At 41.2% G+C, this 25,481-nt stretch overlaps 1 protein-coding gene across 1 annotated transcript; it reads left to right on the top strand.

Annotated features, from left to right (window-relative positions):
• On the top strand, positions 1–25,266 carry BAP1 (BRCA1 associated protein 1). Its single transcript, XM_054978050.1, has 17 exons — positions 1–155; positions 4,350–4,379; positions 4,449–4,503; positions 6,142–6,274; positions 7,586–7,705; positions 8,404–8,465; positions 8,554–8,696; positions 9,949–10,027; positions 10,252–10,375; positions 10,881–11,028; positions 11,363–11,547; positions 12,782–12,918; positions 15,425–15,897; positions 17,550–17,710; positions 20,482–20,574; positions 21,180–21,252; positions 23,115–25,266. The coding sequence occupies exons 1-17, from the start codon at positions 119–121 to the stop codon at positions 23,246–23,248; spliced, it is 2,187 nt and encodes a 728-aa protein (XP_054834025.1). The 5' UTR covers positions 1–118; the 3' UTR covers positions 23,249–25,266.
• The last annotated feature ends 215 nt before the right edge of the window (positions 25,267–25,481 follow it).

The following is a 25,481-nucleotide window of genomic DNA, read 5'->3' on the forward strand; positions in this document are numbered from 1 at the left end:
CCGAAGGGTTCTGTTGTTCAAATGGGATGGGGGGCCTGCTGGTGTTTTTAACGGAGGGCAGGTGGCGAAGGAGGTAAACCGAGGCCGGTCATGGCGCTGAGGCCTGACCCGGGGGAAGATGAATAAGGGCTGGCTGGAGTTGGAGAGCGACCCTGGTGAGTGAATGAGGGAGTCAGGCAGTCCCTTGCCCGGGAGCTGGGGGTGAAGGGGGCAAGGTTACAGGGGGGACGAAGTCTCAGATCTGATGGCAGAACAGTCGTTGCCGCCTATGTGATTGTGGGGCTGGTGGTGGCTTTTACAGCTCTGAGAGAATCCTTAGACAAATTGGTTAGGAGCTAGGTATGCCAGTCAATGACAGAAGTTGGTCAAGGGACTTGATAAGTCTCTTCTCCGTTCACTCTCACAGTGGGCAGCTAGGCGTGGAAGTTAGGCCTGTAATGCTGTGTGACAAATGATGTCGTATGTGGGAATGTTGCAATCAATTTGAAGCTGATCTGTGTACCTGTCTGTCACTTATCAGATCAAAGCCCTTTTTTAACACTGTGAAGGGTGCACTCTTGTGTGTTCTTCCTGCTACAGACTCCCTCATCTGCTTTTCAAAACCTGTCTGAGAGAGGCGCTCAGATATTTTATATCAAACAGAGAAAGTAGAGGTTCAGAAGTGTGCGTGAAAACAAATGATTTGGGAAAACACCACATAAGAGTGCAACGTTTAGAAATGTGAAAGGCTGTGATACGATAGGTCAGTGTTATAGTGGCATTGAAAAATGTTGAAACCCAATGCTCTTATAAATGCACAGCATCACCAAGGGGGGAGGAGTTTAAATATCAATATAAATAAAACAAGTCAACTTAAAAGTATTCTGATTGTGTAAATTTTTTGAGAGTTTTGGCTCTTATATCTGTCTTTTTAAGGCTGAATTAAAGTTATAGAAGCAGATAAACTGTATAAATGTTCTTGGAGGAAAGGCAAGAATCATTACAATAAAAATCCTTTTGTACCAACTGATGCTGTGAGTATCAGGATAGTTCTTGTTTGGGTTGGTTCAAGATATTTTATTATGTAGATCATGCTGCTACTTTTTGTGTGTTTGCTGTTGAAATGGCCATAGTCTTGTGGGGATACCATGTTCTTGGATTAATTTTTAAATCAATTAGCATTACAAGAACACTAATTTTACTGTAACAAAACAATACTTTTTAGCAGCATTGACATGATGTGAGTGCTTTGTTTCAAACTTACAATTTGAATACTGTTTTCAAAGATTCTAGTTCTTGTATGGCAATTATACACAAATATTTTAGTACATGAATATTTTAGAAAAAAATTAAGCATATGTTTTTAAGTGGTAAAGTGAGCGAGATGAGATTGTCTGAACAAGAAACTAGAAAAGTTCAAACATTTAATTTATTCATTAAATCATTTATACCTTGCTCAAGCTGGCTTACAATACATCATTAAAAACAATCATAATTTATTCAGTCCACTTTTGGTTCTTTGAAACATTTAAAATTCATAAAAGTAGTTGGCCCAGCTTGAAAAACCAAATGGTTTAGATTTGAAAAAAATATATTATTTTTGCTATGGGCAATGTTCTTCAGCCATCTACCTAAACACAGAGATTTGTACTATGACAGTTTAACAAAGTTATAGTGATTGACTAGAAGTATATCAAAATTAAACACTGTTTAGCAGAGCACAGTTTAAAAGCCCACATAACATGTACTGTTTCCAAATTAATACCAAAAAATCATTCTCTTAGTTATAATTAATTAAACCAGGCAAAGTATCCCTCACTTTCACAATCTTATTCTTTTAATCTATGTTAAATTAGGGGTAATAACTACTGTTACTTGATTTTCTACTTCAAACTAGTTATGTCAGTTTTCTTGGAAAATTTGAATTGGAAAACATTCTGATGATCTAAATCATCTGATTTAGCATGTTTTACTCATGTTTTATTCCCTGGTATCCATTCTTCCTCAACAGACACACAAAAGATCTCCTATTTAGTATACAGAACTAAAAATATAACCTGCGTCAATTTTATTTGCAGTGTAAATATATCAAAAAATTTACCAACAGCCACAAAGCATTTAACTGAAATATTTGATCTTGTGGAAATTAAGCACATATAGCTTATCTGAATACTTGTAAAAATGTGACGTAAATAGCATATACTTCCCTTGATGCTTGTTTACATTTCAGAAACAAATTAAAATGCTGAAAACTACAACTGAACACACTATTTATAGGATACCCAAAGAGCTGTGCTTCTGTTAATCTTATATTTCTATATAACTTTCTTTTGCTGAGATAATTGTGGCACCTCCACAATTCACTATCACTGTCTGTACCCCTTATCAGTTTCATTTTAATTTGAGTAAAATCTGATTCAGAAACTAGTTCAAACTGACCAAAAGCTCTAGAAAGCTAACAGATCTTATACAAACACTTTAGCCTTCCCCAGCCTGAGAGAAAAAAGGCACTGCTATGTGAATGAAACAATGAACACTCACAGTTTCAGTTTTGCTTCAGCTTGTTATTGAATGTTAGCAAAAGAAGGCAAATACTCTAGGCCTGGGTAAATGTGTGTTCCAGGACCTAGATCCAGGGGCCAGCTGCATTGAGCGCAGGGAGGGGTTGTCATTTTTCAGTTCCTTCCTGGGCAAATGAACTGAACACTGGGCAGGGAAGGGTTGTTGATCTTCATGTTCTCCATTTACCCTACCTTATCATGATTGATTTGCAGCACAACAGCCCTGACAACTGTAGGAAACCAGAGACTATATTTATGTATGTGGAGTGGAAATATTCCACGGAAAAATAGTAACATTGGAAAAATGTCTGTCTTGCAACACTGCTTACAACTGCTAAAGCATATCAGAATTACCACTTCATCTATAACAGGCATGCACTGAAGTGTATGAAAAAATTCCTTCTTTAAAATCCTGTGTGCGGTTATAAAAATGAATTTAGTAGAACTTACTAGTTAGTAAACTTGCATATGATCAGGCTAAACAGATGCTATGTTGTCCATAACTTGCTCATTCCAAAATCATATTTATGAAGAAAGTCTCCAACCCAACTCTGCATCTTTCAGTTCCCATAGGGAAAAAAGGTTGTATGGGAAAGCAATCTTGCCCTAATTATCTACTGAGATAGAATTCCCTCTCATGTTTATTTGAAAGGAAAATTTAGTGAAATCAGTGGGGCTTCTGAGCAAGTGTAGTTAGGAGTGGCTGTGAGGTAAAAGGAGAAAGGAGGATGGTGGATAAAGAAGCTCATTCTCCCTCCTGTTCCTTTAGGTAGGGAAGGTCTCTCTGCACGAGACATCTGACAAAAGAACACTCAAGTGTAGGGAGATGCAATGTTAGCCGGGAAGCGTAGTTTAAAAAGTTTCACCTTTTTACAAAAAGCCAGTGGAGATTGCTCCTCAGAGGGTTTGTTAACTTCATCTTTGCCTCCCTGAAGGCTCTGTCAATTTCACCTCCCCTTCTGGGGGGCAAAGATAAAATTAACAAACCCTCTGAGGAGCAGTCAGCGGGCTTTTTGTAGAGAGGTAAAATTGACAGCTATGCTTCGCAGCTAATATTGCATCTCCCTACATTTGCATTCTCATGTAAGATGTCTCCTGTAGAGAGACAGTTAGCACTTCAACATGCTCATCCTCTTTTGTGACATATGAGTTCCTTGGTCCTCTGGGAAATAGAACGCTGCTCTAGCTTTCATGGTTGAAAGTTGTTAAGTGAGATGTCTTACAGGGCCTTTCTGTCAGGGCCTCATTCTAAATTGCTATGTTGCTCTGCATGTAGTCCCAAACACAAATATATATTTTAATGCCTGAAGTGTGGGCCACGTGTTTGTCTTTGGTCCCAGCAGCTTCTTCTAGCTCACTGATATAAATCCATCCTTTCCCCTGTTTACCCTGTGATCAAAATTCAACCAGGATGATTGTCAGCTGAGCCATTGGGTGGCTCTGGTTGGTGCTGCAGAGTATCTAGTTATCTACTCCTGTAGCACTTCCTGCCCCTAAAGTATTGCTGCTATTGCTGTTCTTGATGGCTAAAAGTGGCAACAGCACAGTAGCAGTACACAGCTGTAAGAGCGAGGGGGGAAAAAAGATAATAGCAGCTAGCATAGGGCTATGAATAAAATAAAGGCAAGTTTGGTGATTCTTGAACCAATTCCTCCACCTATTATGCAATTGGAGTTGAAGGAGCATACGTGCTGATTTTGCACAGAGACCGAGATGAAAGGCAAAATTTCCGATGGCAACATTTCTGATTTTGATTGCATTCTGCAGAATCTGCATGTTGCTCAGTATTACTCTCTTGTTCCTTTGCAGGGCTCTTCACTCTTCTAGTAGAGGATTTTGGTGAGTAATCTGTAATCTGTCTGGCTTTTCGTACAGGACTTTCCATACACTCACTATACTTTTTCGCAGGTGTTAAAGGGGTGCAAGTTGAAGAAATCTATGATCTACAGAGCAAATGCCAAGGGTAAGTTGCTAACACTGATGTTGGTTAGAGAAAATAAAAGAAGTTTTGCAATTTATGACTGCTCCTATTATTTGTAAAGAATCATGTTGAATTCACATTTGTTTCAATTAAATATTGTTAAAATTTTATGTGGAAGTTGTTCCCAGGTCTGCCATGTATCTTCTTCCTAGGATGGATCTGAATTAAATGTACAAAGCCACCCATAATGCCACAGTGTGGCCACGGTGTGCAAGTGAACAGAGAAGCAGGGGGGGGGACCACGTGTAAATACGTTCACATGCAAATTGCATGTAATTCGTCTCGTGTAATTTGGCTTTAATAATGGCAGCACCAATAACAGCAAAAAAGGTTCAGATAATGATGTCGTTATCTTATTAGACCAGTATTTCCCAACCTTTTCCATGGAGGAACCCCTAAATTAATTTTTTAATCCTGAGGTACTCCAACCTATGAAAACTTTATAGGTCAGAAAAAGTTGATGACCAGGAGCACATGACTGCTAAATTATTGTCAAGAAAATGTATTTGTAAGGAGTGTGCTTGTACACACACAGAAAAAAACATTTTCCTGGTTTTTTTTGTATTACCTAATCTTTTTTCAAACATCAAAATATCAAATCTAAATAAAATTTATTTAAACATTAAAATAAAATTCACGAAGTCGATATGAAACTTACCTTCAGTGTGATGTTTGGGCTTTCATATTTGGAATTTTTTATGGTATTTCAATTTATTCCATGATTTCTCTCAGAACCCCTGATGATGTCTTATGGAACCCTGGTTGGGAAATGCTGTATTGGACATTCATAGTAAAGGGGGAGTGGGGCAGACCCTGATTTTGGCCATGGGTGCCTGGTGGGGGAGGGGGATTATGCCTATTTGGGCAGCTTCTGCCACAAGTGTCTCCTTTAAGAAGCTACGGTCAGACCTACAGCTACTTAACAGTGACTCAACTCAGGTCAAAAGGCAGGGCCCACCTGTGCCAGTAGGCATGTCAGCTCCCCACCTCTCTTGGGGAGTCTGATCTTCCATTCAAGAATCATGAATCCCACAACACGGCATGCAGGGTTTACAATATGATCTTTAAAAGGGAAAGGGTCCAGGAAAGGTTTGTCAGTGTCCTGCTCCAGGCTGCGCAGGAAGGGAGCTGGGTAGAGGAGGGCATGGGTGAGCCAGAGCCCTCTTCCCTCTGTCTGAGGCAACAGGGGCAGCGCACAGGTTGAGGCAATCTTGTGAATGGAGCAGTAGCGACGTCCATGAATAAAGGTGCAATAATATCAGTCCTGTTATTACCTATTGTATTCAGATCACAGTAATCTTTATACCAAGGAGTGCTGTAGGCCTAATGACTGACCGTGCCCCAACCTTCCATGCTGCAGTATATAGTAGTACAAAAATAATAATAGATGAGAGACATAATAAAATAAGAGGATTGATACAATGAAGAGAGTAATGTCTCCATATTAAATTGTAGAAAAAATATTTTGCAGTCACTGTCAGCATTGGGAATATTGCAGCGGCAATTTGGAAAGTAAACTGCTTGGTTTTGTCCATTTCTTGCCTTGTGGCTTAAATTAGCGTAATAATAACTTGAGAAATGTTGAAAGAATGTGATTGCTCTCTCCATTCTGTTCTCCAGGCCTGTCTATGGATTCATATTTCTCTTCAAATGGATTGAGGAGCGCAGGTCCCGACGGAAGGTCTCTACACTGGTAGATGAGACATCTGTGATTGATGATGACATTGTTAATAATATGTTCTTTGCTCATCAGGTAAGCCAATATGAGTGAAAAAAGAAATATCTTCCAAGTAAGAAGGAGCCCAAGCTTATTGTGAGCCAATTTAATTTCTCGCACTGAGGACACATTCCTAGAACCATTTCTCCAATATGTGTACTGATGATAAATTTTTGCTTTTGAATATACACAGAAGGCCTCCGTCCTTGCTGAATAGCTGTTCTCAGCACATCTGATATAAGCAGTAGGGCCTTCCAGACAGGGGATATGCTTTCAGACAGTTATGCACCAGTGCTTATTAGAAAATAGGGCCAGAGTAGACCTTCCTCATAATTGGAGTCAGGGCAGTTCTTCCCCCATCCCATGATTACTCACTGCCGTTTGCAACTGACTATGGATTACACATCCATTTTCATTTCTTGCCATAGCTTGTCTTTACCATTTCTTGCTTTAACTTCAGCTCCCCGAATTAAGCTGTCTGAAGTGGGTGGCTGTTTTTACCTCTGCTTTATTTCCTGCTTTTTTATGGGTTAATATTGATGACCTTATATGCCAGATTAGGTTCTAAAAACGGGGTTTTTTTAAGTAATGCCCTGCACTTTTCAGGAGTCATACCTCTGGGCAAGTTCTTTTAACCCCTTGTTATGGAACAAACTGCCACAGAAAGCTCAGAGGGCTCACTCATCAGCAATTTTCTTCAAGACAGTCCATTTTTGTTAGGAATGTTCAGTTTGTATTTTATTATCTTACTGCTGGGCAGTGGACATCTTAAATTCCGACTATGTAAGGTACCTTGAGCACAGGATAAGGTGGAAAGAAACTTTTAAGTCATTAGACTCCTTTGTGCACGAGGATATGTTCTATTTTTACCTTCCTGTCTGTCCTTCCCTCCTCATGTAGTGTTCAGAGGTGATTTGGGGTGTAAAGAGAGACAGCCGAGTAGGTGTCAAGTTGTCCTCCATTAACTCCTTGGCACTTAAGCTTTCTGTTGGAGAACAGGGCTGCTATAGTAAATAGCATAATGGAACAATCTTGGGGACTTTGTAGTTGAAAGTGTGGGTTACAGATATCTTCTGTAAATAAATTACTGTAGTCTGTAGGACTCCTGGGAGAATAGGTGGGGGGGAGCGCTTGTGGAACGTCATAGCATTTTGATTCCTTCAGTTCCTGTGATTGCTGTTTTTTAACTATTATTTTGTAATGGGAGGAGAAACTTAGCTTGTGGCATTGATTGCTTCAATTATAGATCTAAAATCATAGCTGTAGAGCAGCTTTGCCCATCCTGGCCTGCTCTTGGCTTGTGTTTCCACATTGAACATCAGTGTTCTCTGTCTCATTTTTGTATAGCTGATTCCCAATTCTTGTGCCACGCATGCCTTGTTGAGCGTCCTCCTGAACTGCAGCAATGTGGATCTGGGACCAACCCTGAGCCGAATGAAGGAGTTCACGAAAGGGTTTAGTCCAGAGGTATGGTGTGGCATTGTGCAGACTAGGGCGCACTGAGGTCACTGTGGGCTGTTGATCTCCCAGTGGTTTTGTAAAATCACCTTTCTTGGTGGCATTCCTTTTCTTCACAACTTGGTCCATTGCTTTGTTTCTTTGGTGAGGTAAGGAGGTGCTTTCCTCTGGCAGTTTAAAGAACCTTCTCTGAACTATGCATACCCATGTGTCAGTATCACCATAGAAAACAGGCATTAGATAAACAGGAGCTGGAATGCTGTGCTGAGCCAATTTAAGTGTTTTGACCCTCTGCTGTGTGTGTGTGGGGGGGGAGGGGGGTGGTTCCAGAGATTTGCTCCACTAGACTCCTTGCATGCACCCTTTTGGCAAATGCAATGGTCTATTATTGTTTTGGTTATTTGGCAAAAATGAACTACATCAGAGAAGATTTTTAGTGTGCCTGGTGGAACTATTGCCATAGATTCTGAACATAATCTTAAGCATGTTATTTTCCAGTAAGCTTACTGCTGCCTGACAGAGCAGTAGTGCCCCCGGTGTTCTGTTAAGCTTTCTTTTGGCCTCCTGTACAGCAAAGGGAAGTTATTTTTGTGCAACTAGATAGAGAATTTACCTTGGGGTGATTAAGGAGGGTGTATCTAGAAAAAATAAAATAAAACGATGATCCTGAAGGAATCTGGTGTAAATGTTTGGTCTTTGTTTCCCAGAGCAAAGGTTATGCCATTGGAAATGCCCCAGAACTGGCCAAGGCCCATAACAGCCATGCTAGGTAAGTGGGATAGTAACACATCATTGCCTACCAAAAGAAGGATAGCCTTTCATTATTCTTTAATTATGTGGATGTTTGCTCTTGACAGGCCAGAACCCCGGCATCTACCAGAAAAACAGAATGGAATCAGTGCTGTGCGGACCATGGAGGCATTTCACTTTGTCAGCTATGTTCCCATCAAGGGACGGCTCTTTGAATTGGATGGCCTGAAGGTTTATCCCATTGATCATGGTAAGGGACCCCTTCACCTGTGTGTTTGCTTAGCTGAAGCATGGAAAATGTTGACTTGCATCCATTTCTAATGGTCTGTCACTCAGAAGCTCTTAGAAAGATACAGCATGCTTTACAAATACAGTGTTTCGTATCAGGATTTACCAGAAAATGCTGTTTTGCATTTTCTATTAGTACTCTAATTTTGCTCAGATAATTGTAATTTGTCCATCCCTTAAAAATGCAATTCTAGCCATATGTCATTTTTATTCCAGCTTCCTTCCAAGTATATTTGGGAGGTATATATTTGGTTCCTTTTTGACATTTTATTTCACAGCAGTCCTATGGATAGATCTGGCTGAGAGAGAGTGACTTGGCCCAGTAACTTTCAAGTTTGAGAAGGGATTTGAACTTGGGCTTTCTGGTTATATTCCAGTATTTTAACCGCTACATCATATTGATTTCTTGAAATTATACACAGTTCATTTATGGATTAACATGGTTACTTCTTTCTTCTGATTGCCATATGGCTGATATCTATTTAGTAATAGGAAAACGTGTCTTACAGTGCTATCCTAAGCACACCCTTTGGGAATCCACCCTTTAATTCAACTGCATGTTCTGTCCTTTGTTTAGGTTTAGGATGGTGTTAATTGCGTATCAGGTGGAGTTAACTATCCTGTCATCCTTTTTATCTGCCTCTCTTGATAACAGAAGTCAGCCATCTCCCTGAAGGTTGATAAAGTATGAAGCAGTAGTTGAAGGGTTCCGGTTGTATTATATGTTATGACTTTGTGAATATGAATGAGGAGGAGTACTTCATGCTTTTCACTTCTGTTAGAAAGGACTGGGGTACCATGGTGGCGAGGTGTTTATGTATTTATGTCATTTACATTCAGATGGATAACCACCTGTTTGTGAGGCCAGGGGAAGGTGCCCTGAGTTAGCGATTGATTTACAATAGACCTCAGTGGCTCATGTATGTGTTTCTACTTGATTTTAACAGCCAAGATGGGCAAGGATCCAGTGCACAAGTTACCTTTGCAGATAGCATACATGCTTTACAATCCTCTTTTCATCCACATGAACTGCTCAGATTATTTTCTTCTTGGGATGATCCTTGTATTTTTTTCCTGCTTTTTACACTCCCTATTATATTTGCACAGAAGGAAACCCCTAAATTCAAGCCCTGGGTAGTAATAAAATCTAGGAACATTTCTCCATATGTATAGAAATGTAAGTATAAAAATATTTGCCTTTTCTTGCTGTTCAGGGCCATGGGCAGAAGATGAGGAATGGACAGACAAAGCCAGGAGAGTTATCATGGAGAGGATTGGACTCGCTACAGCAGGGTAAATGCCTAAATCAGTCTGAAGTAAGCATTGGCTAGGTTTGGGTGACAACTTCAGAGGTGTATGTAAGAAGAGACACAACTTTCCCCATGAGATCTCATGTTCTGTAACCCTTGCTTTTGGTACAATAGCGGCAATGAGGCTAAAATCTGATCCTAAGACTTGCTGCTCCTGTAAAATTATTTGCATGTACCTATTTAACTTCAGGTGTGGTCTTTATGCAGGGAACCATATCATGACATCCGTTTCAACTTGATGGCAGTGGTTCCTGACAGAAGGGTAAAATATGAATCCAAGCTGCAGATCTTGAAGATGAACAGACAAACTGTATTAGAGGCTTTGCAGCAGGTAAAGGGCAGGGTGGCAATTGGAGCCTAAAGGTGTAGGCCACTTCTTAAGAAAGAATAGTGAAAACTAGGAGATAAAGTGTGCACAAATATTTTGAGGAATGGGCGTCTATGAAATTGAGTTCACAAGAAAAAATACCAGCAGGCTTATGAACTTATTTCCCAGAGATGAATGATTAGATTTGGGGAGGCTCTCAAAAGCAAAATAACCAATTGCTAAATGTCAAAAGTGGACAAATACATCTTGGCTGTTTCAGAATCAGATCACATCTGAAGTAACTGCTTGTGCAAAAAGTCAATGTGTGATAACAATAGGACGAAATATGGCTCACGTACGACATGAGGTTAGAAGGTAACCTACAAGCCTTCTGTGAAGTCTTTTTCCACTTGTAGAGAAGTTTGTTAATAGAAGCTTCCTTTAAACTGTGAGGAATCTCATTGCTTTATCCCTGTTGCTTTTTCATTTTGTGAATGGGTTGGCTCCTTCTTTGTGTTTTTCATATCAGCTGATCCGAGTGACTCAACCAGAGCTGGTTCATACCCAGAAGTCCCAGGAATCCCAAGTTTCTGAGGAGTCCAAGTCAGCTATCAACAAGCCCCCTACTGCGCTGGAACTAGGGAGAGTGCAACTGGCCCCTGAGAGCTCTCAGGCAGGTATGGAACTCATTCTAGGGATGTATCAGTCAATGCAGGAGGTGTTGCTCTTAGAATGCAGTGGCAGACTGTGAAGTGAATAAAGAGCTCTACTCAAAACTTTGTATGAAAAGCATGGCCAGAGGAAGCTGTTAAAGCCACCTTTACTGTGCTAAACCTTACTGGTGAAATGGTTTAGTTTTTGATTTAATGCAAGCAGGGCTGCAAATTGTAAGCACCTATATCTTACCTTTAAATGGAGACTGTGGAAGCACACCCTTCTGGAGAAGTAAAGACCAGAGGAGTAGGAGATGTTTCCTCTTGAACATAAAAGGATTTTGTGTGTACTTTGCAGAGAGTGCTGAGGAATCTACAGGCCAAGATCAGCCCACCTCAACCCAGAACCCACCAAGCAAATCTAAGCTGGGCAATAAACCACCTGTGAGCAGTATAAATGGAGCACTGGCAAGCCCCAGTCCCATTGTGCAGAGGCTGCCAGCTTTCCTGGATAACCACAACTATGCCAAGTCACCCATGCAGGTAAGTCAGGTGTCATGTACGGTTGCTCTATTCCACCTGGCATAGCATACTTTTCTTAGACTGTTGTTTCCTGAGTCTTACTTATTGCCTCTACATTTCCAGAGGAAGTTGTGGCTTCTTTATGAGCCAGGCATACTTGAATAACTACTCTTAGGGTACTGCTTCATATGAAGTTTGAAATTCTGGAGTGGAAAGTTCCATTTTCTAGGAATAGAATACATTTTGGAAATTGGCATTTGTGTAACTAATACTAATATTTATCTGAAATGTTTCTAGGCTGCTTTGGTAGCATTTCAAAGTGGCGTTCAGGAAAAGAAAGTATTTAGTTTGAAGTCAAAAGCTTGAGTAGAAAGCAAAGAATTTTGACAAGATTGAGTTGAGGGGCACATCTGTTATAGAGAGCCACACTAAATTTGACATCTCATTGAAGCATTTTTTAGTTCTTGAAACTGCAGTTGGCATTACCTGCATGTTTTCTTACTTTCCTTGAGATGAGAGGTAACCTTTAGCAAATGAGATGATCATTGTTACTCTCTTTTAAGGATTGTCTTTAGAGTTTCACTCAACCTTTCATTAGTGTCTGGGTGGGTCCAGAGTACAGTATTCTTGTCTGTATTCTACCGTTTTAATGTTTCATCAATGCAATGTGAAGTTTGCCTCTTGGTCTGATAAAGCTTCTTGGGAGATCGCATAGAAACGGAGAAACTTGAAAATGTATCTACCACTGCAGAAGGAGAAAGGCCGTCAGGTAACAGTATGCTTATTGGAGGCTAATGTGTGCTTTTTTTCTTCTGAAATTTTAGCAAAAAGACTTGTAATGCCCATGGCCACTTATTGAAAAAGAAATTTGATAACTAGCAAAGTTTATGCATTTTATTTTTGTTTGGAAGTCTTTCCATCTAAAATATGAACAATTTCTCTTCTGGCTGTCAGGATGGGCCTGGAAAAGCCCAGTGCATGTCTTGGCAGTACAACTCCAAAAAGCATATTTCATGGGAATAAAGAAAGGAGGACCATCTCCACACACACCCCTTCTAGCTTGCATTTGTGTTTTGGTGAGTCATAGATTTGATCAGGGAAACTGAAATCCTGATACCTTAACAGGTTCATTCCACCCCAGGTTTAGATTATATTACAGTGACAAAGTTCTTTGTGCAGCACTTGAAAGACTGGTTCCTCCAGGATATAATTTCTAGGACATATTCTTCAGGTACTTCTTTGACTTGTGTTGCAGGAGGAGGAGGACCTTGCAGCAGGAGTGGGCCGTAACCGGGTTCCTGTACGTCAGCACCAGCAATATTCTGATGATGAGGATGACTATGATGATGATGATGATGAAGAGGAAGTTTGCAATGCCAATCCTGCCATGAGGTAACTGGCTGAGGACAATGGTGGCTCCATCCATCATTGTTTCTGTGAAGTTGAAGAATAGGCCAGAGTGTAGTTCTTATGATGTCCTGAGTAGAGAGAACAGGGATTTTGGGTTACCTTTCAGTGCCGTCTCTGACCTTTCAGGATGCAAGGCTAGAAACAAATAGGAGTAGTCAAGTCCAAAGAGTTTATTGTCTGTAGCCATAGGCCATCACAATTCACCAGACATTGACTAATAAACAATTAAATCCCTTATCACAGTTTGTATAGGTTACTAAAATTAACCTTAGATCTTATCTTTTTGGCTGCGAGTGCAAACTGAGAGACTCTATAGGACACATGATTATCAGTGTCAGATAACAAAGACACAATCTTCTCGATTTCAGAGTATGTGTTTGTCACTGATAGGATTCTAGCCAAAATTTTAGCTCTGGGTGCACTATATAATGGACAATAAAGTAGGTAGTGGGAAAGGTTCTCTCCTGTAGGTAATCCACAAATGCAGGTGCGATGTTCCATAGGGGTGTGAGAATAACGCCCTGCCAAAAGAGCTGTCTGCATCATCTGAAAGCGCAGAGCAGTGAAAGACACTCTGAGGTTGTAATGAGAAATACTGGCTAGGTAGGGAGATCTTAAATGGTCAAATTTGATTAGTTTATACCAAGGAGCTGCCTTAGATTTTAATATTGATAGCCGATCCATCACTGCATTTGACTTGTAGATCCACTCCTTAAGTGGGAGGTTGTTGGCTGAGACCCCTAACAGGTCATCCGGGATGGTATACCTTTGGCAAATAGTGGCTAGAAAGCCAGGGCATGTGGGGTCTTTGGATAGTAAGTAATTTACTGATTGGCAGCTTAAGAAGTCAGAACTGGAAAATCTGATCCTTTTCTAGTATTTTAAAGCTGCAAGGTGTACCCACGCCCTAAGGGAGGGGAGTCCTGTTTTGGCCCTTATCAGGGCGGCAGGAGCACCTTTGGGTAAAGCCAAAATCCGTCAAATAGGAGTACCTGTTAGCGTAAGCAGCTTTAAATGTATACAATAATATATATTACAAGTTGGGGGAACCATTGAGGACTTGTGGGGGGAGAATCTCATTTACCCATTCCCCCTCCCCCGCTTTTCCTATTTGCTTCTCTCAGGTAGTATCTGCAGCCTCTCCACTTTCTCTCACAACCATCTGCCTGTCTTTTTTTGTATTTCTCCCACTTTTATTTATTTATTTATTTAATTAAATGTATAGTTCGCCCTCCCCAACCAGGTGGGCTCAGGGTGGATCACAACAGTTTAAACACACTACACAATTCATCAGCAGTAGCCATTAAAAATATAAGTAATACATATCATTCATTTAAAACATATATTACCACCATATAGATACAGCTATAACAATAAAAAACATAGCAGCACGTTATACATTCACCTATTACTGTCCATAGAGCAGTTTACAGCAACCATATAAAGATGTGAGGTGTCATTGGGCGGGAGGGCACAAAATCTCACCCCCCACTAGGGGGGAGGGGCACCATCCAGCATCACCCATATGCCTGGCGGAACAGCTCCGTCTTGCAGGCCCGGCGAAATGCTAACAAGTCCTGCTGGGCCCTGGTCTCGCAAGACAGAGCATTCCACCAGGTTGGGGCCAGGGCTGAAAACACCCTGGCCCTGGTCGATGCTAGGCAGGCCTCCCTAGGGCCAGGGATCTTTAACAGATGTTTAACTTGCAGCCTCTATCCCTCAACTTATCCACCTCCCTTTTCCCTCCTCCCAAATCTTCAGATTTCCCTTAACTTTTTTACTCACCCCCTCTAGATTTATCTTCTCTTCCTCCTACCTTTTCTTTTTCAAAGCCTAACTGAGGTTTGAAATTCTTGACAGTATTGGTCACAAGTTACTTAGAAAAGCCCCCTCCCCCCCATGGCCACTGAGATTGACACCATGATCTCAGTGGCACATTTTCTTTTTTAAAAAGAGACACATTTTTCTTCTTTTTCTGATCCCCATTTTTGACGTTTCATACCTCTCTGAAAACCTGAAGGTTCCCCCAGCCTTCTAGCACCCCCTCCTCTGTCTGTCCTTGATTCCACTATGTGGAGTTTTTGATGCATACTCCATGGTCTATTTCAGAATTAGATATAATATTGTGATCCTACAAATAGAATAGTATTACATAAAGCTCTTCTTTATGAAATCAAGATCTCTGTCGTTAGTGGAATAGGTGCATAGGATCTAGTCCTGTGCAATACAGTTGTTTTAAAGTTATAGAATATAGAACATACATGCTGTTTTTGTTTGTGTTGCCACAGTATTTAATGCTTCTGCCCCACTTTTCCAACATAAAACAAAACACACAAGAATGCAGAAGCAATCAATATCTGTCATATAAAGGAGCCTTCCAGGTACTTGTGCATTTTTTAGTGTATCCTTGGAGTTCTGAGAGCTGTGACATGTTGAACCTGTTTTTCTGTCCTCTCAAGCTGATCTTTCTCTTTTCTGTTTTGGACAGATTCAAGAGGAAGGGACAGGTGAAGCAGGACAATCTGGTGGGGGGTGCAGAAAGCCAGCTGTCCATGCTCCAGCCCAACACTATCAACGTCCTGGCTGAGAAGCTCAAGGAAACACAAAAGGACCTCTCCATTCCTTTGTCTATCAAGACCAGCAGTGGAGGCACTGCAGTTGCTGTAGTAGCCCATTCTCAGCCATCTCCTACGCCTAGTAATGAGAGCACAGACACTGCCTCTGAGATTGGGAGTGCCTTCAATTCCCCACTCCGTTCCCCCATCCGGTCAGCCAATCCCACTCGTCCCTCCAGTCCTGTCACTTCTCACATTTCCAAGGTGCTATTTGGGGAGGAGGATAGCTTGCTGCGTGTGGACTGCATGCGCTACAACCGGGCTGTGAGGGATTTGGGTCCTATGATCAGCACAGGCTTGCTACATCTCACAGAGGATGGGGTATTCTGCCCACTTACAATCACAGGTAAAGTTCATGAATAAGGCCATGGCCACTGTACCCTCATAGTGAGATTTCTAGCCCTGTTCAGGCAGACCTATGTAAAGGCTTGTAGTCTAGGCTGCACAAGAGAGAAAGCCAGTTTGGTGCAGTGGTTAAGAGTGGTAGGACTCTAAACTGGAGAACCGGGTTTGATTCCCCACTCCACCACTTGAAGCCAGCCGGGTGACCTTGGGTCACAGTTTCTTGGAGCTTTCTCAGCCCCACCCACCTCACAGGGTGATTGTTGTTGTGGGGATAATAATGACCTACTTTGTAAACCACTCTGAGCAGGCATTAAGTTGTCCTGAAGGGTGGTATATAAATCAAATGATGTTATTATTACATGAAATTTAGAGGATGGCTAACAGTTCCCGCTTAGGTGCTGAAAATATGTGAGCTGAACTAACTTCTTACATAGAGCCTGTGTTAATAAGTACTAATATGCAACTGTAGCTAGCAATATTCAGACAAATTACTTGTTTAATATGTATTAAGTCCCTGTGTCCTTTAATAAGAGTTCGGGGTTGAAGAAATGTTATGGGTAAACAAACCTCTGCATAGTGCACATGTTACCAGCATAGAACATGCTCTTTCCCATCATAAGGTACTGAGGCTATGTGTGCATACACACAGCTTATCTTCGGTCCTATAGTCAAGATCCTTACATCTACACAGTCAATCAGATCTCCATTGATCAATCAGAAGCCCTGCTGAGCAAAAGCCCTTTGTGGCCCTGCCCACTTTCTAAAACACTTGGTGGGTGCCAGGAGACATATGCACTATGGTGCCCACAGGCACCACATTGGGCAACTCTGCATATGTAAACTCTGTGTGTTCCTATTCCTTGAAATATCTGTAGCGGAGCTTTGTCTCTCCATTTCATTGTTGTGTGAAAAGCCGCTAGGAGCTCAGGCTACCATACTTTCCCTTGATTGGAGGCTTTTGGCCCTTACTGTGACTCATAGAGTATGATCTATGTTATTTTTTTGGCATTATCCCTCCTTCTGCCATCCTATTTCAATCAGTCAACTGTGCCTAATTATTGGAGAGCTTTTCTCTTGGATAGATTAAATGTTTTTCCTTCTACTGCTCTGCTGGGTAGATTCCAAGGAGTAGCTTACTCAAGATTGTGTCCATGTGGATCCAGCACAATTGAAACTGTCTTACACCCTTTTTAACTCTGTGTGGGTGGCTCATTTGAGAGATCTTTAGATTTGGCTGGTGATAGCTCCTGATGCTTTTTTTTGCCTCTCCAGCTTTCCTGCTAGCTAATTCTGATTTTTTTTTTTTGGTATTACATTGGCTGTAGCATAAATTTTGACTGCATTGGCTACTATGCAAGGGTGAAATTAGAGTGGTTTGTGTTGTCCAAGACTGCTAGGTAATTAGATTGTAAACATAAAGAAAAGTTGCTAGAATTCGTGGCTACACAATGGGGGGCAGGTCTGGTGTTCGATTTATCATTTATACAACCAGTTCTGGGAATGTGAATGTGATCTTTGGGGGGTTAGAAATGACATTATGTTCACAAAAATGTGTGCGCAATACTGAAGAACTCAGTGCTGTTGGTGTCTGTTAATATGGATGCCTTTTCTGTGGTTAATATTTCTTCTTTTTTATGTCTTCGCTGATAACAGATGGTGGGAAAAACTCCCCTTCTTTGAGTAAATCATGTGAAGAGGTCCAAGCCATTGTCAAGTTAGAAGAGAGAGACTCCAGTGAACCAAATGACACCAAGGAGAAAGCAGGACATAGCCGGTCAAGCGATCCACCATGTGGGGAAAAGTATTCTCCAAAAGTGAGTATTTACCCCTCTTCCCCCTCCCTGCTCCCCAGCAGTCATGCTTTGGTAGAGAATGACAACTGATCTTTGTGGTAAGCAGTTTGCTCTGGTGCAGTAGTGTGGAAACTTCTGTTTTCTTGCAAAGTTATCCCTTTCCTGTAGCCCTGAAGTTTGGGTATGTGTACTTCACTGCAATATGTGAATTTTAGTGGCGAAAGGAGGAACACTGTATTAACACAAAATCTATTATTATAAAGAACTACATACTGTATATATCAAAGAGAGAAAATGCAAAATGCACAAGATATATTTAAACAGAACATATACATGTTGTAAAATGTGATGTGTATACATTCATTACAAAACTATAGCACAACAGAGCACATAAAAGAGATCGTATAGACTGTAAAACATGTGAACAACATGTAGCAGGAATCTGGTATTCTATTTCGAAATGCCTTCATCAGATGAGTACACAATTGAAGATGAAATATCTGTTGCTAGGTCACCAGTCTGATTATCATCAGCATAGCTACTCAGTATTCTGGCTCACTCTCTCAAAATGTAAACCCGAAACATTTGAAAACACTGCATCATACTTGGTGCAACAGAATGTTATTTGCTGCAATGCTCTGTTATGCTATTGTTTTGTAATGAATGTATGTGTATCGCATGATTTTACACGTGTATGTTCTAATGTTTAAATATATATCTCTAACAGCGTGCGTTTTCTCTTTGATATGTATGTAGTTCTTTATAATAGTGTATACAATGTGGTGCTCATTAGCATTTTGTAATTTATGATATAGCTGCTAGACATTTTCAAATGAAGTTTGGTGTGCTGAACCAGAAGTTACTGAATTTGGTGTCTGTAACTGGAGGTTCATTTTTCCAGCTGTAAGCGCTGCCTAATCCATGCAGGTCTTATGGTTTTGGTGGCGGGAGGAGGGGGGGCAGGGGTCAGCACAAATTGGAAACACCAGTGTCTACAGGCTGTGGATTCCTCCAATGTGCATTTAATGGAATCTGAATAGACTCCGATCTTGGGTGATGGTTCAACTTCTGTGAAATGGGAAAGTAGGCAATTGAGACTGCCTGACTTTAAAGAGTTGCAAAATCCATAAATTTAAAGCCTAAAAATATACAATTTTTTAAATTAAAGCTGATGCCCCAAAGAAGCTTCTGGCATAATTCTGGTTGGCACAGCTCTCTGTTTTTCTCTTGGACCTTCACACACCTCTTGACCTGGCATTTGTGGAGCATTAGGAAACATGTTGTCCAGTCACCATGAACTTTTGAACCAGTTAATAAACATAAAACGGTTAAACATTCTGTACCCATTTTAGTATTCGAATTAAGTAATTTTAATTGGCAAAAACTATTTCACATTTCCTACTTTTGGTTTTTGTTGGAGGTTTGTTCCTATGCAGAGTATTCTAGAACTCCTGCTAAACAACTCACTTTTGAAGTAGCTCATCAATTTGGAGAAGGGATTGTACTGTGGATTGTTGTTGGATACTAGGGGAAAGGAAATACAGTAAAAGCTTTGTTATCTAGCATTCATGTGGAATGGGGCTGCTGGGTTATTGAAATATGATGGATACTCAGGCCTATTGCTCTGCTCTACCTCTTGCCCAGGGGAATCCTCAACAACCTAACCCCACTCTGAGTGGTACCGCCCCCCCTCCCCCAGCCACAGATCTATCCAGTGCTGCAGGCAGGCAAATGGACCAGCTGCCCCGGAGCCATGCTAAAGGGGAAAGAGGTATCTAGATGTTGGTTGGCAGCATCGGGTATCAGAAGCCTAGGAGGGATCAAGCTGATTGGGCAGAAACATGGGAGTGGGGTGTACATGGGCCTGAAGACACAGAAGTATGGTGACTGAGGGTGCAAAGTTTCCCTCTGGGTGATACCAGTTAACGTAAGTATTCTGGATAATCAAGAACTAGATAACCAAGCTTTTAGTATAGGGTTGCCAGTTCCAGGTTGGGAAATTCCTGGGTATTGAGGAGTAGAACCTGGGGAGGGGAGGGTTTGGGGGACAACAGCAACAATATCATTCGATTTATATATCGCCCTTCCGGACAACTTAACACCCACTCAGAGCAGTTTACAAAGTATGTTGTTGTTATCCCCCCAACAATCATCTTGGGACATGGGTGGGGCTGAGAGAGCTCTGGAAGAACTGTGACTGACCCAGGGTCACTCAGCTGGCTACAGGTGAAGGAGCAGGGAGTCAGACATGGTTCTCCAGATTAGAGTCCCGCTGCTCTTAGCCACTACACCAAACTGGCAGGGTATAATGCCATATAGGTCACCCTCCCAAGCAGCCATTTTCTCCAAGGGAACTGATTTCTGTAGTCTGGGTTATCTTCAAGGCCCACCTGGAGGTCACTAGACTAGTAATTTTTGAAGATATTTAGGAGTGTTTCATTTCAAATAGAGTTTTATAAGTCAGATTTTATATGCTGTTTCATACTTAAGTAGTCCTGTATGTGTAAGCTTGGTGAAATACAACTTCTCCATCCTTCCCATTCTTGGTAATGTCACGTTCATCACCTTTGCTCCAATTTTGATAGAACTGCTTTGTTCCCTTGCAGCCTCTCCTAGTACTGTAATGTGAGGCTGTATTTTTGGTTTATTAAAATATGATCTGGGATGTTGCTGAAACTAGAATGGTTAATGAGATTCTGCCTTGTGGCTCATACTGTTTTTCTGTCTCTATTTGGAACTTTTGCTACTAGGGATTGGGAGGGCTCATACTGTGCCTGTTTTTACTCTGGCAGGAGCTGCTGGCATTGCTGAAATGTGTGGAGGCTGAAATTGCGAACTATGAAGCCTTTTTAAAAGAAGAGATAGAGAAAAGAAAGAAATTCAAGGTACACTGGTGGCCTGCATGCATGCCTTGGGGAATCCTTGCTGTCCCCCCACCCCAAAAAAAACCCTGGGGTGATTGTTATTCACAATCACCATAATTTCTGGTTTGAGCAGAATAGGAATTTCGCATTTTGCCACTATTGTCTATCTTCAGACTAGCAAAATAGAAGTAATGTATTTAGTAGACATCCTACTTCAAAGTCTCCCAAAGTCATACAGTAAAGTTGGTTAGTCTTAAAGGTGCTACTGGACTCTTTACTATTTTACTACTACAGACTAACACAGCTAACTCCTCTGGACCAAAGTCATACTAGGTTTCTGTCCTTAATTAACAGCTCTTGAGCAGTGACTTTTGCCTGAAACTGGAAATCTCACTGTCTTGTTGAACATATTATCAAAATGAACACTGGGAATTTATCATCTTGCTTGCTGAGCTGATCTTGGTGTACTATTGATTGCCTGAGCTTCCTTTGGCCTTATTATAGGGCATTGCAGATTTAGCTTTTGTCATACCAGCCAATCAAAGATTAATTAATAGTGGCCAAATTTTTCTTTAACCCGCTTGAACACAATTGCTGAACAGTTCTTTTCTGCTATATCTCTGTAGATCGATGACCAGAGAAGAACTCACAATTATGATGAATTCATTTGCACCTTTATCTCCATGCTGGCCCAAGAAGGTGAGGCTGGGCAAAGAAAGGGCAAAGGGGAGTTCCATCTATTCAATCTTCCCAAATGACGACATCTCTATATCACATTAAGATGTCAATGCTAAACATACTTTAATAAGTTACACTGATTTCAGTGAGCTTTACATTCAAGTTGAATTCTAACTAAAGGTTTTATTCTAAAGTGCTGCTAAAATAGCTTTTTCCTAGACAGAGAATAACAGGAACTCTTGCTGATCTAGTATGTAAAAATAGGTTTTGTGCATTTTTATCATGCAGCTGTTAAAAGCAAACATTCCACGTTCAATAGTAGAAGCTGTTCTGAGCATGAAGCTAGAATGTTCAGGATCTATGGCAAGAAGAAGATGACAATCATGCAAACAAAATTGTATCAAAAGTGCCTTGAAAATGGGGCACTAAAAATCTAGATCAGTGATCTTCAACCTTACTGGATTTGGGAACCATGTTTAACACCCAGGTGGCATTGAGCTGCAGCTGTGTGATGGCAAATCACATGACATTAGAATCATGTGACAGGAAAGGGGGAACCAAAGGTATGACCTCACCAGTGGGGAACTGGAAAACCCACCTCCAGGCCTTGAGCAATAGGTTAAGATTGTTGACTTAGATGACTCATGTAAGAGAGCCAGTTCAAGCAGCTCAGTAAATATCTACACACACTTCCATGTAAGAAAAACCAGTTCAGAAATGGAAAAGGTAGAAAAGGAGGATTAAAAAGGTGAGGGAGAATTCATCCATGTGCACCATTATGTCCTTTTAACTTTGCATTCAGTTTGGAATAACTATATTTTTAGAGAAGCATTTATCTTTGAAGAGCCTGAATTTCTTTAAAGAGAAAAGGCACTTTAGAACATCCCAACCTGGAATGTGCTTGAAGTATTACTACCATAACAGCTTAGACCTTCTCCACGTCCCTTCCCTGTTCTCTCAAGCTCATCCAGGATTTCTTTCTGTTTCTTGAATTAGAATGTACTAAGCACTATGAGGAAGTGGCTGATAAACCCGTTTGTACTTCTGCCTGAATCTTGGCATTGTCAAGAAGCCGTCTTGATTGGCTGGAATTGAGGCAGAATATATCAAGCAGTTTTGTCAGCAAACGGGGTGAGCAAATTGCTCATAATTTATTTCATACACGCTTCCTAGTTCCTCAGTTCCATCCAGTAACCAAGCATTGGTTGTGAATCACACAATTATGAGCATTGTAGTTGTGAATTACACATGCTCAGGGCTGGCAAGAGTGGATGTATTTGAACATGCATACTTAAAAGATAGGCAATGTGTTACTGTCTTAGGGGACACTCACTAACCCATGCTACCTATGTGATTAAGGGCAAGTAGAAAGAGTCTCTTTGGGCAGTTGGGGGTGCTAGGTTGGTAGTACCCGGTTTAAAGGATCCAATGTGGATCCTTTAAAGCCAGAAGTTTGCTAGAATAAAAGATTTTTTCCTTCTCTTTGTTGCAAACTTTGGATTGAGAATGGTGCTTTCCAAATGCTAATTAGTTATTGGTGGGACCATATCAAAGATTTTTGCTATCTCAGTGTGGGAGGGCCTGGGGCTATTGGGAACCCCACTAGGAGTTCTCTCATGGCCATACTTCTGAGTTTGGAAATAGCCCTAGTTCCGTAGTCCCCAGCGGATGGTGGGGTGTGTATCCCTGAAGGGGGAATATTTTTATGTCTTTGTGATCATGGATTTGAATTGTACACTGACACTTGATTTTAGACTACCAGTGCTCAAAACCTGAAGTCCCTGAGTTTATAGGGGTCAGTGTTTTCAAATGTCTGGATAGGGAGGAAAGGGTATCCTTAGCACTTGCTTCTCATTAGTCAACTTTGAACTCTCTTCATATAGGAATGCTGGCTAGCCTTGTAGAGCAAAACATCTCTGTCCGTAGACGTCAAGGAGTCAGCATTGGGCGTCTCCACAAGCAGCGGAAGCCAGATCGTCGGAAACGTTCCCGGCCGTATAAAGCCAAGCGTCAGTAGCATCAGTCTTTGGACAGTACTCTTATGTGTACTGCTTGCTGCTGTTGATCGTGTGGTGAAAATTCCAGGCCAGGCAGTTGGGCTGTGCTGAGGAGTGGGGGCTCTGCACTGGACTCCTCTGCTCAAACCATCAGTGTTAGTGTAATGTTACACATGAATCCATTGCATACAGTGGGGCTTTAGATGTCTCTCTCCCCCATGGTGGCTGCCACGTGGGAATCCCGCCTTTTCCCCAAAGAAGATGACTGCAGTGTAAGGACTGGCCTGTTTGAAGGATCTACTGACATAGCCCTTGAATTTGCTACTCAGTGTCCTCAACCCATCTGCAGTATATTTTGCCACAGCTAGTGGCACTCTTCAGCGGCTCTGTACCAGTTAAAGGGATAAGCCAATTTCTCTGGTTTCCTGGAAGGGCATTGTTGTTGGTGTTGATGCACTGGTAAGTTCAATCCCAGAAAGTTGGAATTAGCAAGGTACTGTTCACAGCCAGTGTTTTTTCTCTGTGCTCCATTGGGAAGCCGATACCTGTGTTCTGCATTAAATCGCATATTTTTGTTCTGAACTGTATGCTCACATCACTATTGCGGAATACAGGTAGTTGCTGATTTTTTTTGTGGCCCTGCCCCATTCCAGGATTCTCCTGTTTACTATTCATTTTAGTCATTCTGTTCTTGCATTTCTTCTCCAAGTGGCTTCTTCTGTTTGAGGTGAGCGTACGCTCTGTAATGAGTAAGTATGAAGTCTGTATGATAGGAGGTGGGGAGCCTTAGCAGCATAAGTGTTGCTAGATTCTGGACTTTTGTACATGTGGGATGTTCAGAGTGCTAAAAGGTCTTTAGGCTGGTAAATTTGAGCCTTTGCTTCCAATAATGCTGCATATAATCATATGTTTAACCCAACCACACTCCCTGCAATGCCCTAACTATGCTAGAAATATGAGAGAATAAGGAGCCATTTCTGTTTCCATCCTGTAATAAGAACGATCAGTCTGGAGGCATGTTAAATGGGTAGGAAACACGGTTCTGTGCATGCAATTTCTCAACTATACATTTCAGGTGTGTTGTGGCAAAAGCCATGTGAAAACAGCTTCTTCACTGCTGCTGTTAATAAGCCCCTACTTTTTGGTTTCTAAGGCCAAAGCACATTTTTGAGACTTTATTATGTTGTGAGTATTGAGGTCACCACTCAAGGGTGATCAGTTAATGCCCCAACCTTAGCTTGTTGGAAGCTGGCAGGTGGATTAATACAGTGTGGTATCCAGCTTGGAGTACTGACATCACCAGCTGTTGGCCAAGCAGCAGCTATACACTAGCCTCATGCTAACTTCACAGCTGTACTATCTTCTCCTACCTCACTGTCTGTTGTCTCTTGTTGCAACAAAGGACTTAAAGGTGAAATCAGTTCTTGCATCTGATACCCTTACTATCATTACAGCCCTCATGTTTTCCTTGTTACTCAGTTGCCTTATGCAGATTAGTTTTCTTTTTGTCTTGGGAAAAGGTACCTTGTGTTGAAAACAAATATATGCAGTGTGTGTCCATTACAGCAACATTTGTACCAGTGTGTTAAGACTAAAGAGAAATAGTGGGCTGTAATAAGAAGTCTGATTTTACCTTACCCAAATTGGTATTCAAAAAACAATGGTTTACTCCCCCCACCCCCCTTTGTAACTTTTATTCCTTGACTGAGAATAGTTGAATATTTTTTTATTCCTTGAACTGAGGAATATTTTTTTTATTCCTTGAACTGAGAATAGTCCTCTTGCACACCAAGGTAAAAAGAGGCATTACTCTAGCTGGAAAATACTAAGCAGTGGAATTCAAATGAGCACAAGATGCAGAGGCCAGTTTTTGAGAAGATGGTAATGCAGCCACAAGCAGAACTGCATTTGCTTTCCCTCGTGTACAGGTGCTGACAATAGAAGTTCTTTTTAATATGTTGACAGAATGATCTGTCCTTTGCTTTGCTGGTTTCAAGTGCTGTAAATACAAGTTCAAAAAATAAAATGTATACCTGTTGCACCTGTAGATGGATCTAACTGGAACTACCGAAGTGGTACCAAATAGCTACATTTTAGACTGGATCTTTGGAAAGTGCTTATCTCTAGACCTCAGCAAGGCCCAAATCAAGGTGTGATGCTTGAATTACAGAAAGAAAAAGGGTATCGAACACCACCTTGAGATTTATAACATGGTTAACATCAGGGCTTTTTTTCTGGGAAAAGAGGTGGTGG

Source organism: Eublepharis macularius, chromosome 4 (assembly GCF_028583425.1).
Source record: "Eublepharis macularius isolate TG4126 chromosome 4, MPM_Emac_v1.0, whole genome shotgun sequence".
NCBI lineage: Eukaryota > Metazoa > Chordata > Lepidosauria > Squamata > Eublepharidae > Eublepharis > Eublepharis macularius.

Coding starts and splice junctions, on each gene's coding strand:
- BAP1 (XM_054978050.1), top strand. CDS start 119: ATGAATAAGGGCTGGCTGGAGTTGGAGAGCGACCCTG. Junction 11,029..11,362: donor CCCTGAGAGCTCTCAGGCAG/GTATGGAACTCA, acceptor TGTACTTTGCAG/AGAGTGCTGAGGAATCTACA. Junction 17,711..20,481: donor GGGAAAAGTATTCTCCAAAA/GTGAGTATTTAC, acceptor TTACTCTGGCAG/GAGCTGCTGGCATTGCTGAA.